The 16198-nt window shown below is 39.6% G+C and overlaps 1 protein-coding gene across 1 annotated transcript in view; it reads right to left on the reverse strand.

Moving 5' to 3' along the window:
• Positions 1-4065: 4065 nt before the first annotated feature.
• LOC124140046 (SWI/SNF-related matrix-associated actin-dependent regulator of chromatin subfamily A containing DEAD/H box 1 homolog) overlaps positions 4066-16198 on the reverse strand; it is a 36597-nt gene continuing 24464 nt past the window's right edge. The window contains exons 13-21 of the mRNA XM_046507398.2: positions 15623-15760; positions 15309-15401; positions 13242-13481; positions 12395-12496; positions 11171-11266; positions 9279-9397; positions 8085-8267; positions 6696-6805; positions 4066-5926 (exon numbers count right to left, since the gene is read on the reverse strand). Coding sequence (XP_046363354.1) covers positions 5847-5926; positions 6696-6805; positions 8085-8267; positions 9279-9397; positions 11171-11266; positions 12395-12496; positions 13242-13481; positions 15309-15401; positions 15623-15760 — 1161 coding nt within the window. The 3' untranslated portion in view covers positions 4066-5846. The remainder of the gene's footprint in view (positions 5927-6695; positions 6806-8084; positions 8268-9278; positions 9398-11170; positions 11267-12394; positions 12497-13241; positions 13482-15308; positions 15402-15622; positions 15761-16198) is intronic.

The raw sequence follows: 16198 nt of genomic DNA on the forward strand, positions 1-16198 counted from the left end.
ACGCTTTAACCACTAGGCTACCCGACCGCCCCTACGCGATAAGATATGAAGCAATAATTCCGTAAACGCACCTTTCCACCCCATTCACTATTGTTAATCAATAATCCAATACAACAGTGTGATACTGATAGGATCTTACAATAACTTCAAAACACAATCAATACACAAGAAACGTACAGACTCCACATTTATTTGCATGTAGACATGGAATATTTACAACCTGTGATTAACAAATATCTTTGGTACCTTCCACTTAATAATAAGACTCAGGCAAGTTTTATCTCTCTTTCGAAAACATCTGGTAAACTTTTAATATTGTTAAACTACATACGTTAACAAGTAATTGACTACGACTACAAAATCTTTTTATTTGACCAAGAAACAAAATTTGAAGAACACTCCTAATGCCCATAAGGACCTGGCAAGCTGGAGATGTGGTCCGCTTCACCAACACAGTTACTTCCAGTATTACGCCTACTGCAATCTCATTGAAAGCACATCCATGTGTTCACTACTGCAACACAAAGCTTCGCGGTAGTGATCACCAGGATCTGATTCTAATGACATCGAGGTAACTGAGTCACTGGGGTATGAGCACCTTCACCTGGTCCCTTGTATCAGTAAATGCGAGCGAATGTTGGGTGATGCCACAATCACAAATATTTCAGATATATCACGGCGCCCTGTAAAGAATTGGACCAGGCAAACCAGTGACTGAAAGCATGAGCACCAATCCAGGCACCATAAAGAATCAGTCACGTCAGAGAGCTTGAACACCCAATGTAACCGACTCTTAGAACAATCAGAAGTTACTTGGGACAAAATTCTATCCCAGAAAATGAAAAAAAGAAAAAGAAACCCCTCATCAAATGACTGTATTTCAACTACCAGGGCTGAATTTATCAGGTTCAATGGGTTTTTTAAACTTTTGTAGTGCATTGTCATTTACTGTTGATGTTTGCATGTATGTGTGCATACATCACTTAATATGACACCATGTCAAACTTGGAAAAAGAAACTGATGTTTTTTAAACAAATGGGACAAAAATGTGTTTTTTTTGCGACATCTGCATATTCTTTCTATGTCTATTTCTTGGTCTACATTTTACCGTTACAAATGATCTATTTGCGGATATTCATCAGATATTTATCGGGGATGTAAATGGTTCACAGAGTGTTAAGAAGATTGTAACAATGTCATTTTCCATGGAGACACAAAGCAAGCCAGCCAGCCAGTATCAGCCATGAATGTAAAGAGCCCGTCTAAAAGCAGGGGTAAGATACGTCAGTGTGTGCTATGCACCTAAAGGCATCACATGAAATACCAGGACACGATAATTCCAAACAGTAATGTACTTAATAATACTGTTAAAATTGAACAGCCTTATCACATGTGCTGTGAACGGGTTCAATACCTAGACTAGATATGTTGGGAGTCAATATTGCTGGTGGAGTCGCAGATGTGAATCATATTTCCTACCTTGAGACATCTTAAACTGGCAGTGCAACATTGGTGAGAAATTATGACTCGGGAGTAATTCATACATTTTAACAGAAAGGCTACAAAACAAATATTGAGAGAATATAACTGTTACTCCTTGACCTGGCGAACCAATACTGGCAAACCTATAGTAGCAGCTTGATCACAAGTTGTAAAAAATGCCACAATCACTTTGAACATCATGTCATTTCTATGAGTGAGTGAGTGAGTGAGTGAGTTGGGTTTTACGCTACTTTTAAACAATATTCCAGTTATATCACGGCGTGTAAGCTTAATGTGGGAGGAAAGCCCGAAGTGATGCAGGTCTCAGACGTTTACCACTTCGGTGAAACCAACGAGCACAGGTATGGTGCTGACAAACCTAGGACATAATCGGGGCGCACCAAGATTCGAACCCACAATCTGGCGTGCCCAAGGGACGCAACTCTGCACAGCGAATCGCGACGCCTTAGACGACTTGGCCATCCATGCCCCCGAATTTTCTATGAACAATACAATAGTGATAAAAGTTACAAAACTATTGTTGTTGTCTTTCTCCATGCATGCATGTCATTACAAAACGTGAGATAAATAGAAGTGACAACCCTAAACATTCGATGCTCGATAATTTGAAACATAGAACTGAATTGTCATGTTCAGTTTACCATTACATACAAGTGTATTCATATACCTTAGGCCACACTTATTCAATCTTATGTTTCATGGATTTATTCCAGCTATTCCACACAAGGTCGGTTAAAAAAAAGTATATAAAAATAAAATGTCAATCATTTATATATTTACATGAAAGTGATTCTGCCATGGAGTTAAAACAAAACTGCAGATGGCCTCTTGAATCACTGATAGTTATCTAGACACTTAATGTATATACAAGTATAACGTTTTGTAGTGAGACACATAATAAAAATAAATATTTTTATGTTTAATTTATTTCTTAGACTGGCTGCTTTTCAGTAGCGGCGCAGGTCCATGAAATTAAAAATAAAAATGTTTGGCCTTATGGTATATTTTGGAGTCATTTTCTGTTGTCATTAATCACATGCAAAACTCAAAGCAGCCCAGTTACAATCACACAATTTCTTTTCCAGTAAAACTTTGACATTTTAATGACTCCAGCCTTGATATGACCTTGACCATTGACTCGGAAGTGACATGGACCTTTGACTGAAATGCCACTTCATGAAGAGAATGCATACAAGTACCAAACCATGTTTTACACAATCTTAACAGAGAACAGGAGAACCTCTCACTGAAATGGACCAAATCATTTGCACCAAGACTCCATCCTGGAGAAGTAATTCAGTAAACTTAGTGATAAAAGCACAAATACTTTTTGAGAAAGTTTAACCACAAGCATTTAAGGTCAGCAGGTTTTTTTGTTCACATTGAACTTTGATTTTCTCAGGACAAGACAATTCTCTGACTCCAAGCAGAAAAAAACTCTTTAATGTCGATGATCACAGTAGAGTTTACAACAGGAAAACCTCCGGAGCAATCCGCAATTGGCTAGCATGGATGTATTCTGCTTTTGTGTCCTCCCAATGCACAAGAAATTGCATTTATTGAATTTTAGCGGATTTCAAGGACTTTCAAGCATTGAATCCACGAAACAAAATATAGAATTTTTCTTTGAGTATCTGTAAACACAAGCACTTTACAAGTATCTTCTACCAAGTGTGAAATGTTCATGGCTAAACTCTTTTTCAGTTACTTTCAATGTCAATATTACAAGAAGGAAATCTTCAGTGGTAGGAGCTGAAAAACATATACATTTTGGTCATGTTTGGTGAGTGTCTCACATATACCGCTAAACAACAAGCAGTACTCATTTCACACCAGCTGTAACACAAGGCTGTCAGTTCCTTGTCACTTGACCGACAAACTGAAAACAACTTGTTTCAAACTCATGCACCCTCAGCCATAACAGTGGACCCTCAGGAATGAGTGTGGACCCTCAGGAATAAGTGTGGACCCTCAGGAACAAGTGTTGATCATGACAAAAACAATCAAGGTGTGATCTTTTTTACATATTCTTAGTTTAATTGACTGCTCTTTTAACCAAACATTTCAAACATGAATGCTACAACAATTGAGAAAATTTGCCCTATTAAGGAATATATCCTTATCATACAACAAATCAAACATCAATAATGAGTTAGTGTGTGAGTTGTGTTTAACGCCGCTTTGAACAGTATTTCAGTTATATCACGGCATGTCAGCTTAATGTGGAAGGAAAGCCCAAATTGACACAGGTCTTAGACGTTTACCACTGTGGTGAAACCCATAAGCACAGACATAGTGCTGACAAACCTAGAAACTGGGACTCGAACCCATGATCATAGGTTCCTGGTGTGCCCAAGGGACGCAACTCTGTGAAGCGCACCGGCACCTCAGACAACTGGGCCACCTAAACATCAACAGTGGCTGATCACATATTCAGAGGCTGTACAAAATTCAAAAGTTAGTTCCTTAGTGTTTAATTGTTGTTTTAAAAAATAATTACAGTACAACATTAAAAGTTGGCACTGTAATGAAATGCTTCAGTCATACACTGCATGCACCAGATCCATGTACCCTATATTATCACAGATATTCCCTATAGTGATATAATGCATTTTTGATCTTATGAAGACATTACCCTCGGTTTAATACAAAATGAGATAAGAGTAAAGTAGTATTTGTCTTCATGCCAGACCAAATCTTATCCCATAACAACCAAAATTAGTGATAAATCTACTAACACATGAGGAAGGTGTAAGCCTTCATTTTACAGCTCGATACCACTGGCCAAGTCATTGTTCCAAGATTGGCTAGCATGTCAAATTGATCAAAGCAATCTCGTCAGGGTCAATTATAGGCAAATGTCCACCCCTCACCTGGGAGGAACAAACATACAGAGATAATGATGTAAAAAATACTGTCATTATAATTTCCTTCAAACCACAAATTATAAATTGTTTTCAACTATGGCACATACATGTATTAGGGCTGTGCTGTCAGGAAAAAGGGCCTGGCCAAAATATACGAACTTCATAAAAAGTTTCCCGTAAAACATAACTGTCTATTTTCCAAGAATAGTGTTAGAGTAACTTAAAGAGTAAAAATTAGCCTGTATTCTCAATAATTAACCATTGTGTATTACCCTCATGATGCTAATACATCATTAAAGTAGTTTTCAATCTTGGTGACAACTAGGAACATTCACATGTCAAAGAGATGTGTATTTTCTAACCCATCAAAAATCAATTACACAGACAAGACTCAGTTTTCAAAACTGAACAAAATCACATCTTATTTCTGCAGTCTTATTTCTGCAGACGAAATATGAACACAGTATACAAATGACTGACTTTGAGAAGCAAAGACGACTTGAGAAAAGAATAAACACTGCTGTAGCCTCACACAAAACAACATTTGAAAATGGCTCTATTCAGGAATTCCCTTGTGGAGTTGATAACACTGTCATCACTTATGACTTACTTACTTACTTACTTACTTAGGTTAATTGTATGACAATGAATTCATTTTGGAGTGTAAAGATGTCACATGGCACAATGAATAACAATCTGTCGGGTTTCAGAATTTTAGAAAAATATAACTGATAATGTTAAGTTTAAACTAAACTATCATGTGAAATATAAAACATCACACAGACATATTGACCTCAACTGTTAAAGAAAGGTGTGCATATGTGTGTTGGTCATTTATATTTAATGCTATACTTAGCAATATTCCATTTATATGAGCAGCCTGAACAAGACAATCCAGGGGGTGATATCATGAGCAACGATTGGGGTATGATGACATAATACCTATCACATCACCAATCCTCACCACAGATCAAGTAAGTCGCTTCTACGACTAGAGAGAGTACAGAATGGAGATTACCTGATGGTGCCTTCCCGGGGCATGCAAGGTGAGATATGTTTGTTTGCTTGTTTGTTTGTTTGTGAGATAAGAAACATATCCAAATACCATCATTTCACTTTTTGGGTTTTTTTCATTTTCATTAACTGATTCAGTACACAGTACTACCATCATAGTGACTGCATTACATTCAGAGATACATATATACAACTTCATTTGCCGCTTGTAAAAAAGGTTGACCGTAGCAGTGATCAGTGACGTTTCGAAAAACCGCGGTTTACCGAATCTATAGGAATCCCCTGAACCGAATCAATAAATAGAGACTTTAGGGAAGTTCTGGATAAAGCCTGGATGGCAACTCTGAAATGCTGCACACACTGATGAAAGCTCATACATGACATAGCACGTTCCGATAGTGAAATGCACGAGATGCTGATGACTGGTGATGTGATGAACAATGATCTACGATGTGACGGTGTCATGAGGTCTTCTTCTTGTACTCAGCGAATGCCTGTTTCAGTAGGGACACCACATCACTTGTATCCTCTTCATTCTCACCTAAATAGGAAACAACAGTACAGAGATGGTGGCATGTCGTCCATCATTAATAAACGATGAATCATCATTATTTTTTAGTTTTGTTTGTTGTTTAAAGCCGCACTCATCAATATTCCAGCTATATGACGGATTAATGATATTCACGTCATATCACAGCATGTCAGCTTAATGTGGGAGAAAAAACGAAAATGATGCACAGCTCAGACATTTACCACTTTGGTGAAACCCGAAAGTACATGTAAGATGCCCACAAACCTAGAAACATAATCGGGGCCACCAAGGATTTGAACCCACAATGATAGGTTTCTGGCGTGCCCAACGGACACAACTTTGCGCAACAAACTGCGGTGACTTAGACAACACGTGCCCCCTACACAGGTCTTTGTGAAACCCACTACGAGCATAGGTAGGTTACTGACAAACCAAAGATCAAATTCAGGGCAAAACTTGGGATTCGAAACAACAAGAGCATCCTAGCATAGGTGAGTGGGCGACTCATCTCTGCACAGTGGATAACTCACAGAGTAACATACAAGCCACAAAGAATTATAGATTATCTTTCCTGAATGAATAAATTTTGGAAGCCCAGAGCTTTGGCTTTGACTTACAACTACTCCAACAATATCACTGCTGGGGACACCAGAAATGGGCTTCACACATTGTACCCATGTGGGAATCAAACCCAGGCTTTCGGCGTGACAAGTGAATGCTTTACCGACTAGGCTAGCCCACCTCCTTACTACTATGAAGAGGTCCAGCTTGTAGTTACCTTTATCTGACTTGGTGACGTCTCTCTCCAGCTTGAGTTTCTCCTGGGCACATCGGAACATGCCCTCCTCCACGGTGTCCCGACACAACAGGCGCACAATCTTCACGCTCCTGTAACGACAACATGGCTGTCCCATTTCTTTGTCTTTTCACTACCTATTCAATACCTGTGAAGATCTGGGGCAGAAAAGGGCTTCAGCAACCCATGCTTGCCGTAAAAGGCGACTATGCTTGTTGTAAAAGGTGACTAACAGGATCGGGTGGTCAGGCTGCTGACTTGGTTGATGCATGTCATCGATCCCAATTGCGTGGATCGATGTTCATGATGTAAATCACTGGATTGTCTGGTCCAGACTCGATTATTTACAGACCGCCGTCATATAGCTGGAATATTGCTGAGTGCGGCGTTAAACAACAAACAAACAAACAAAACAAATCTATTCACTACCGCAATAGACACAAATGAGTGACAAATTAGACATTATGCTCTTTTTCTGCTTCACCATCAACAAAATGGGCAAGAATAGATGAATCACAAGAAGGACAAAGTGTAAAACAGATACCCATTCCTGTAATTGATACAACCCTTAGAGCCAATGAAGTGAGTGAAATAATGAGTTTAAACTTCTTAAATACATTACAAAATGCACCTTTGGCTGTCCTAGATACAGTAGATGACTATTTTTCTGGGACAATTTATTGATTCACAGATGCCCAACAACATAACTGAGAATGGTGGCAGTGAGTCTCAATGAGACTTGACGGAAAAATTAGAAATGTGATTCCAAAAGAATCCTAATATTTCATTATACCATTATTATAATATACCATCTGAAACTACAGATAATAATGGTAAAAGAAGCTTTAATTTGTTTGTTTATTTGTTGTAAAAACCGCACACAGAAATATTCCAGTTTTATGACAGCGGTCAGCAAATGATCAAGACAAAAACAATCAAGTGATTGACATCATGAGCATCAATCCACGCAATCGGGAAACGATGACATGCATCAACCATGTCAGCAAGTCTGACTACCTGATCCCGTTAGTCGCCTCTTACGACAAGCATAGTTAACGGCAAGCATGGGTTGCTGAAGACCTATTCTACCCTGGAAGCTTTATATACTGCATCATGTTCATGATAACAAATCGTTAATTAATGAAAACAGAAAGAATCTAACAAATTTTTAAAGACTTTAAAATATTCATTTCATACACACACAAGTGAATCAATGACACATCTGTCCCTTAAACCACAATCTCTGACACCAAAGTCAATCAAAATGAAAAATACCAAAATGATAATAAAATATATTTATTTGTTTTAATGCTAGTTTCTTGTCCGGAAAAAGCAAACATGTTCTCCTCTCTTTGACTTGTGTCATTTTACCTCGTCTGTCCCAGCCTGTGACATCTATCCTCTGCCTGCTTGTCATTGTAAGGGTTAAAGTCTATATCGTGTAGTATAACCACGTTGGCTGCCGTCAGGTTGATGCCCAGTCCGCCCGCCCGTGTTGACAGCAGGAACACCATGATCTCAGGGTCGTTGTTAAACTCGTCTATCAACTTTTGTCTGCAAGTCCAATCCATATGACAACTTGTGAAATCATCCCTATCAATCATCTACCAAGTGAAACCTAGTTACATATCGAGTTCAAGATTTGAGATTGATTGCAGAGATGCCAACCCAAAGTGAGCTGAAACAAGAGTCATCAAGAGATGACGTACAGCCCCCGTCTGCTGCAATTCAAAAATGGAGTATTTCTGTTACACCACACAGTGTCAGCTTCATGTTAGAGGAAAAGCCTGAAGTCTTGATCATCTTAGACATTTACCACTTTGGTGAAACCCATGTGCAAAGGTATGGTGCTGACAAATTTGAAACATGATCAGGGTAAATCAGGGATTCAAACCCATTATCACAGGCTTCTGGCACACCAAACAAAGCTTGACGGTATAAGTCTGAGACGGTCTCAGTTAAACATCAAGTGGCAGATTTCAGTGACTGGTGTTAGGTTGCCCTCCACTGTGAAAGGTCTTCCCTCCCTCCCTCTCTATCAATAATCCACAAGGTTCCTCCACAGATTTCAGTGACTGGTGTTAGTTGCCCTCCACTGTGAAAGGTCTTCCCTCCTCCCTCTCTCTCTATCAATAATCCACAAGGTTCCCCCACAGATTTCAGTGACTGGTGTTAGGTTGCCCTCCACTGTGAAAGGTCTTCCCCCCCTCCCTCTCTCTCTATCAATAATCCACAAGGTTCCCCCACAGATTTCAGTGACTGGTGTTAGTTGCCCTCCACTGTGAAAGGTCTTCCCCCCTCCCTCTCTCTCTATCAATAATCCACAAGGTTCCCCCACAGATTTCAGTGACTGGTGTTAGGTTGCCCTCCACTGTGAAAGGTCTTCCCTCCCTCCCTCTCTCTCCATCAATAATCCACAAGGTTCCCCAACGCCCATACTCAATTAAAATTGTCTTCCAATTTCACTGGTTATGACAAGACCCAGTTTGCCTTGAACATGGTGAACATCCAAAACGATCCTAAAGCATGACAGAGAATAGGAGGAAGAGTATAAGATAATCTCACCTCTCTGGAACTGGTGTACCTCCATCTAGTCTCAGGAACCGTATCCCCTTCTCCTTCAGGTAGGGCACCATGATGTCCAGCATCATCACAAACTGACTAAACAATAACACTCGGTCACCCTGCAAACACAAGTAGAGACTACTACTCACGAGTCACCAACTGGCATCTGACAGACACGAGTACAGTAATCTGTTCCTTCTACATACTAAAATCCCACCATTTTAGCATTGAAACGATGCATATTTTGTCTATTGTCATGATCACAGTTGTGAATTAATACATAACAAAACCATCGTTCGTGACGTCATTCGGCCTACTTCTTACCACCAAAACCTAGTGAGACCTCAACAAAAGAAGTTTTCCCCATATCTGTGGATTATCAAGGCGATGATGGTAACGCAAACTAGGCAAAACCAGAGAACATTTATTGACGCTCTGAATCCATGAAGTTTCGACACAGACGTATGTGAATCTGACCAAAGAACAAGTAACCTATCAATGAATTATAAACGGAAAAGTAGTCGCTCATAGTCAGGTCACCACAATGGAGAGGTAATCACAGACCTGGAATTCCATCTCACACATGTTTGATACCAGTTATCTCAAATGGGTTTCTCAACCATGGTAGGTAAGACACTCAGTCCACAAACACAGGCAGAAACTCAGTCCACAAACATAGACAGAAACTCAGTCCACAAACAGGCAGAAACTCAGTCCACAAACAGGCAGAAACTCAGTCCACAAACACAGGCAGAAACTCAGTCCACAAACACAGGCAGAAACTCAGACCACAAACACAGGCAGATACTCAGTCCACAAACACAGGCAGATACTCAGTCCACAAACACAGGCAGAAATTCAGTCCACAAACAGGCAGAAACTCAGTCCACAAACAGACAGAACACAGTCCACAAACACAGGCAGAAACTCAGTCCACAAACACAGGCAGATACTCAGTCCACAAACAGGCAGAAACTCAGTCCACAAACAGACAGAACACAGTCCACAAACACAGGCAGAAACTCAGTCCACAAACACAGGCAGATACTCAGTCCACAAACACAGGCAGATACTCAGTCCACAAACACAGGCAGAAACTCAGTCCACAAACAGACAGAAACACAGTCCACAAACACAGGCAGAAACTCAGTCCACAAACACAGGCAGAAACTCAGTCCACAAACACAGGCAGATACTCAGTCCACAAACACAGGCAGATACTCAGTCCACAAACACAGGCAGAAACTCAACCCACAAAAACAGCTTCAAAATAGTGAGTTTGGTTGAACATGGCCTTGAACAGATCTTAAGGCATGTCAGCTAATATGATTCCAAATTGATGCACGCTACACTTTAATGATTGGTTTGAATTCAATTTTAATTGATGCTGATAAACCAAAGACAAACAAATATTGCAGATTCTCCTGTGCCTATGGTTCATAGCTCTGCACAAAGATAATCCACCCACCCCACCCACCAGATTGGGGTTCGTTTGTTTGTATGTGTGTTGTTGAATGCGGCAATCAGCAACATTCCATCAATATTACACCTGTTTGTAAATAATCAAGTCTGGACCAGGTAATCCAGCATTCGATATGGTAAGCAACAACCCAGGCTGTCAGGGTACGAAGACACACTATTAACCAAGTCATTAAATCTGAACACCTGTTCTATTTGGTCACCTCTAAAAAAAATCTCAGGACCAGCATAGGTTGCTGCAGACCAAATCTAACCCGAAATCTCCATGGGGACCAACCACCCACAAGAATAGACCTACACCTTGAATCATGTGATCTCCTAAAATAACCAAATCCATGGCTTTTATTATGTATCACGAAATATGTCATTAAACTATGAATAAGGGAGGCTACTGGCTAAAGATGTACTGTTACCTGATTCTCATACTTCTCCAGCAGGTCATCCAGCATCCGGAACTTCCCAGACTCACTGATCAGATTGATGTCTAATGCAAAGGAACCTATATATTTCTGCAATGATAAATATTCCATATTGCAATATACCATCTGGTGTATAATCACACTGAAGCATAACACCATACCATATCATACCATGCCATAGTAACTCATGCAAGAACAGGAATGTGTTTTTACTCAAAAACATGTGTCTCCCCTCATTTTTTGGTATACATTAGTTGAAGTTGTTGCTGACTGGAAAGATAATGTTTTCATTAACTGTAGAGATTTGGCGGGATACAAATGCTAGTTGTTTGAGACTTCGTCCAAATTGTTTCCATGGAAACACAACAAATTAAAAAAAATGAAAATAGCAAAAGGCACCAGTTCAGCTGATGAGTAATACATATGCCAAGTTTCATTGAAATACGTTTTTCAAGTTATGACCCTGAAACAAACACTAAACTAAACTTCTTTTCAGGGAAACGTAAAATATATAACTAAGGCACCTTTTCAGCTGATAAGTAATGCATATCCCAAGCATAAGAGGCATAACATTCCAAAAGTAACTAGATAGGGATTCTTAATAAGTATCAACAAAATTTTTAAACAGACATAATCAAAAGATAAGTGTATTCAGTGAAACCAACAGCCATGAATACAGCGCTATTAGACAAGGGTCATAATCAGGGTGAATCTGGAACTCAAAACCAGCAGATCCTGGCATGACTAAGGGATGCAACTCTGCACATGGATAAGCTCCTTAGATCCCAGGGTTTCCCTTCCCCTTCCAACTTGGCCATGCATATTATTTTAAGTGTGGCACAGAGCACTCATAAAAGATGCTGCAGGGTGCCCTTTGGAAAGTAAGTGTGCCAAACAAAAAGAATACTTTTGATACATCTTCTAACTTCGTGAATGTCATTACGCAAAGGCTAGATAATAAGCAGCGATATTTTAGAGAAATTGCTCCCTTACTCTTCCTTAAGATTGATAATATCCAACATTATTTTGTGCACCCTACAGTGCAATTAGCAGCTTCACACGTTCAAAATGTTCCATGTGTTTATCATGCTACAAAATGCTGCAGGCAAGAATATATATCGCCCTTTAACACTTGTCCACTTGTCAGATGAGATCCTCTAAATAAGCTATTTCCATGGTATCATGATCACTGCTGAGACGTGTATTCCCAAGCCTCACCTTGTATTGTTGACAGAGATTATTTATATCAAAGTCGTTCAGTACAGCCATGTCTTCCTGTATAAGGTGGGGCAGAGCTCCTCGGTCTCTGTGGGAGGGTTCCTGTAACAGAAACACCATGAGCATCATCAACACAAATTGTTTGTTGTTTAGCGCCGCACTCAGTACTATTCCAGATACATGATGGCAGCCTGTAAATAATCAACTATGGACCAGAAAAACCAAGGATTGATATAATGAGCAATGTTCTAATCTGCCAGGGTAAGATGACATATCATCAACCAAGTCACTGAATCTGACCACCTGATCCGATAACTTGCCTTCTTGGACAAACATAGACTGCTGGTGACCTATGCTACAAGACCCACCTTGGCAATCTGTTTGGACATGACTCTCTGCTTTGGTATGATACCCACCTTGGCAATCGGTTTGACATGGCTATAAGGAATGGTATGGTACCCACCTTGGCAAACTGTTAGGACATAGCTGTAAGTGATGGTATGATACCCACCTTGGCAATCTGTTTGGACATGGCTGTAAGTGATGGTATGGTGCCCACCTTGGCAAACTGTTTGGACATAGCTGTAAGTGATGGTATGATACCCACCTTGGCAATCTGTTTGGACACAGCTGTAAGTGATGGTATGATACCCACCTTGGCAATCTGTTTGGACATGGCTGTAAGTGATGGTATGGTGCCCACCTTGGCAAACTGTTTGGACATAGCTGTAAGTGATGGTATGATACCCACCTTGGCAATCTGTTTGGACATGGCTGTAAGTGATTGTATGGTACCCACCTTGGCAATCTGTTTGGACATGGCTATAAGCTATGGCATGGTACCCACCTTGGCAATCTGTTTGGACATGGCTATAAGCTTCTCGTCTGTGTAGTGGTTGCGCACCAGCAGTGGGTGGTTGGCCACCTTGCGGAGCTGCATGAACATGGACATGCCACCATTTGGACTGTCACTGTTGTCCATCTGGCGGGCGTATTGGCCAATCAGTGACTCATACAGCTCCTGCTGGTCGGGGATCATCGGACACCGGACTACCTCCTCTGTCTTGGCGGGCAGCTGCTTCAGAACCTGCACATAACACACAGTCCATCACCACAAGGTCCATCATAACATAAGGTCGTCATAATACACAGTCCATCATAATACAGCAGCGATAGATATCACCCAAGCAAGTCTACTAGCCTGAATTGTGATAACACATAGCAATACCATACTAAATGTTTGAATATTTTACAGTCCATCATAATACACAGTCATAAAGCAGCCAATCACAATACAGTCCATGAAAATAAGGTCAATCATAATACAGTCCATCATATTCAAAATGATTACAATACAGTCAACCATAATACAGTGCATAATAATACGGTCAATCACAACACAGTCCATCACAATACAGTCAATCACAATACAGTCCATCATAATACATTGCATAATAATACAGTCAATCACAACACAGTCCATCACAATACAGTCCATCACAATACAGTCAATCATAATACAGTGCATAATAATACAGTCAATCACAACACAGTCCATCATTATACAGGCCATCATAATACGGTCACTAATAAAACAGTGCATTATAATACAGTCAATCATAATACAGTGTATCATAATACGGTCAGTAATAAACCAGTGCATCATAATACAGTCAATCACAATACAGTCAATCATAATACAGTCCATCGCAATAGTCCATCATAATACAGTCCATCACAATGCAGTCAGTCACAATACAGTCCATCACAATACAGTCAATCATAATACAGTCAATCACAATGCAGTCAATCATAATACAGTCCATCGCAATGCAGTCCATCATAATACAGTGCATCATAATACAGTCCATCACAATGCAGTCCATCACAATGCAGTCAATCATAATACAGTCCATCGCAATCCAGTCAATCATAATACAGTCCATCACAATGCAGTCAGTCACAATACAGTCCATCACAATACAGTCAATCATAATACAGTCAATCACAATGCAGTCAATCATAATACAGTCCATCGCAATAGTCCATCATAAAACAGTCCATCACAATGCAGTCAGTCACAATACAGTCCATCACAATACAGTCAATCATAATACAGTCAATCACAATGCAGTCAATCATAATACAGTCCATCACAATGCAGTCCATCACAATGCAGTCAATCATAATACAGTCCATCGCAATCCAGTCAATCATAATACAGTCCATCACAATGCAGTCAATCATAACAGTCCCTCACAATCAATCAATCATCATGCAGTCAATCACAATACAGTCAATCAAATGCAGTGCATCTTAATACAGTCAATCACAATTCAGTCCATCACAACATAGTCAAACATAATACAGTCCATCACAATCCAGTCAAACATGATACAGTGAATCATAACACAGTCAATCATAATAATACACATATTTCGAACTGCATCAGATCAGATTATCACAATATATGACATCATAATATACATTAGACCATCATACATCAGACCATCACATTATGTATCACACGATCATATTATACAACTGATCGATCATCATATCATAATATACCACAGACCACTTCCGTGATCTAGTGGTAGAGTGTCTGCCTGGAGAGTAGAAGGTCCGGGGTTCGATCCACGGCCGCGTCATACCAAAAGGATGTTAAAGATGTTACCCTGCCTGGCACTTGGCATTAGGGGTTAAAACAAGGACAGGTCAGCTCGGAGTAAGTATACTGTATCTGAGTGGGGTATTCATGATTAAACTGCAGCATGGTATCTAAACAGGTTCCATGGTGATGACGGTGTCAACTAGACTGTTACAATCAGAGGTGTTTATTGTGATTTGAAACTGACTGACCAATCAGGACCAAGTACTATCAAATCATGTAACAACCTAAAAAACAACATACTTCACTTTTGAGTCTTCTCAGTAGAAAAGGCTTCATGATCCTCTTAGCTTGTGCTATTCTAGTTTTCTCGTAACGCCCCTGACTGTCATCTCTCTGCAAAACAACAAATGTCAGCAAACAGCCCTTACTTGTTATCTTATTGTTCAATTACAAAAAGCAACTGCATCACTAAGTGAAAATAAATTCATTTAGTTTTCGCAATAATCTCAAAAGAATTAGTTTGAAACAAAATCTACAGTACTAAAATAAAAATGTGTTGCCTCAGGAAATACAAGAAAACCATGTAATATGTTTAACTCTGATCTTTCACTTACACTGATCATAGCAAAAATCCTTTTCAATGGTTCTGTTTTTCCAATAAAGAGCTCTGGCATGACAAAACAGAGCAATGACATGAGTTCTACCAGGTTGTTCTGCAGTGGGGTTCCGGTCAGCAAGAGGCGGCGTTCAGCCTACAGGGAAAGAATACTTGATAGTGCATACAGTTCGAATGTTCTGTCATGTGTTTTAATATGTGAGTTTATAGATTCAACTGTTATGTACCAGATATCACTTTTCCTGGATCAAAAATGTGTTGTATCTGTCATTCACAACAGAAAAGAGTTATCTATCTGATCCAATTAAGTGGCAAATAGAAACCTCACAAGAAGAGACAATATGAGGTTTTGGATATCCCACTTTTGACACTAAACACCTGACACTGCCTGACATCAACATAAAATAGGTTTTCCTGAAATGCAATAATCAGCATGCTAAAGCGTACAGTGAAATAATGAGAAACCAATGATATAAATATTTCCCAAGTAATACAGGGCTCAATTTAACTACATAAAATGTGCACGAGTACAATCTATTATTGAAAAATGCAACCTAATGTTTATGTCAACAAG

Source organism: Haliotis rufescens, unplaced genomic scaffold, assembly GCF_023055435.1.
Source record: "Haliotis rufescens isolate VD_foot unplaced genomic scaffold, xgHalRufe1.0.p SCAF_5, whole genome shotgun sequence".
Lineage (NCBI taxonomy): Eukaryota > Metazoa > Mollusca > Gastropoda > Lepetellida > Haliotidae > Haliotis > Haliotis rufescens.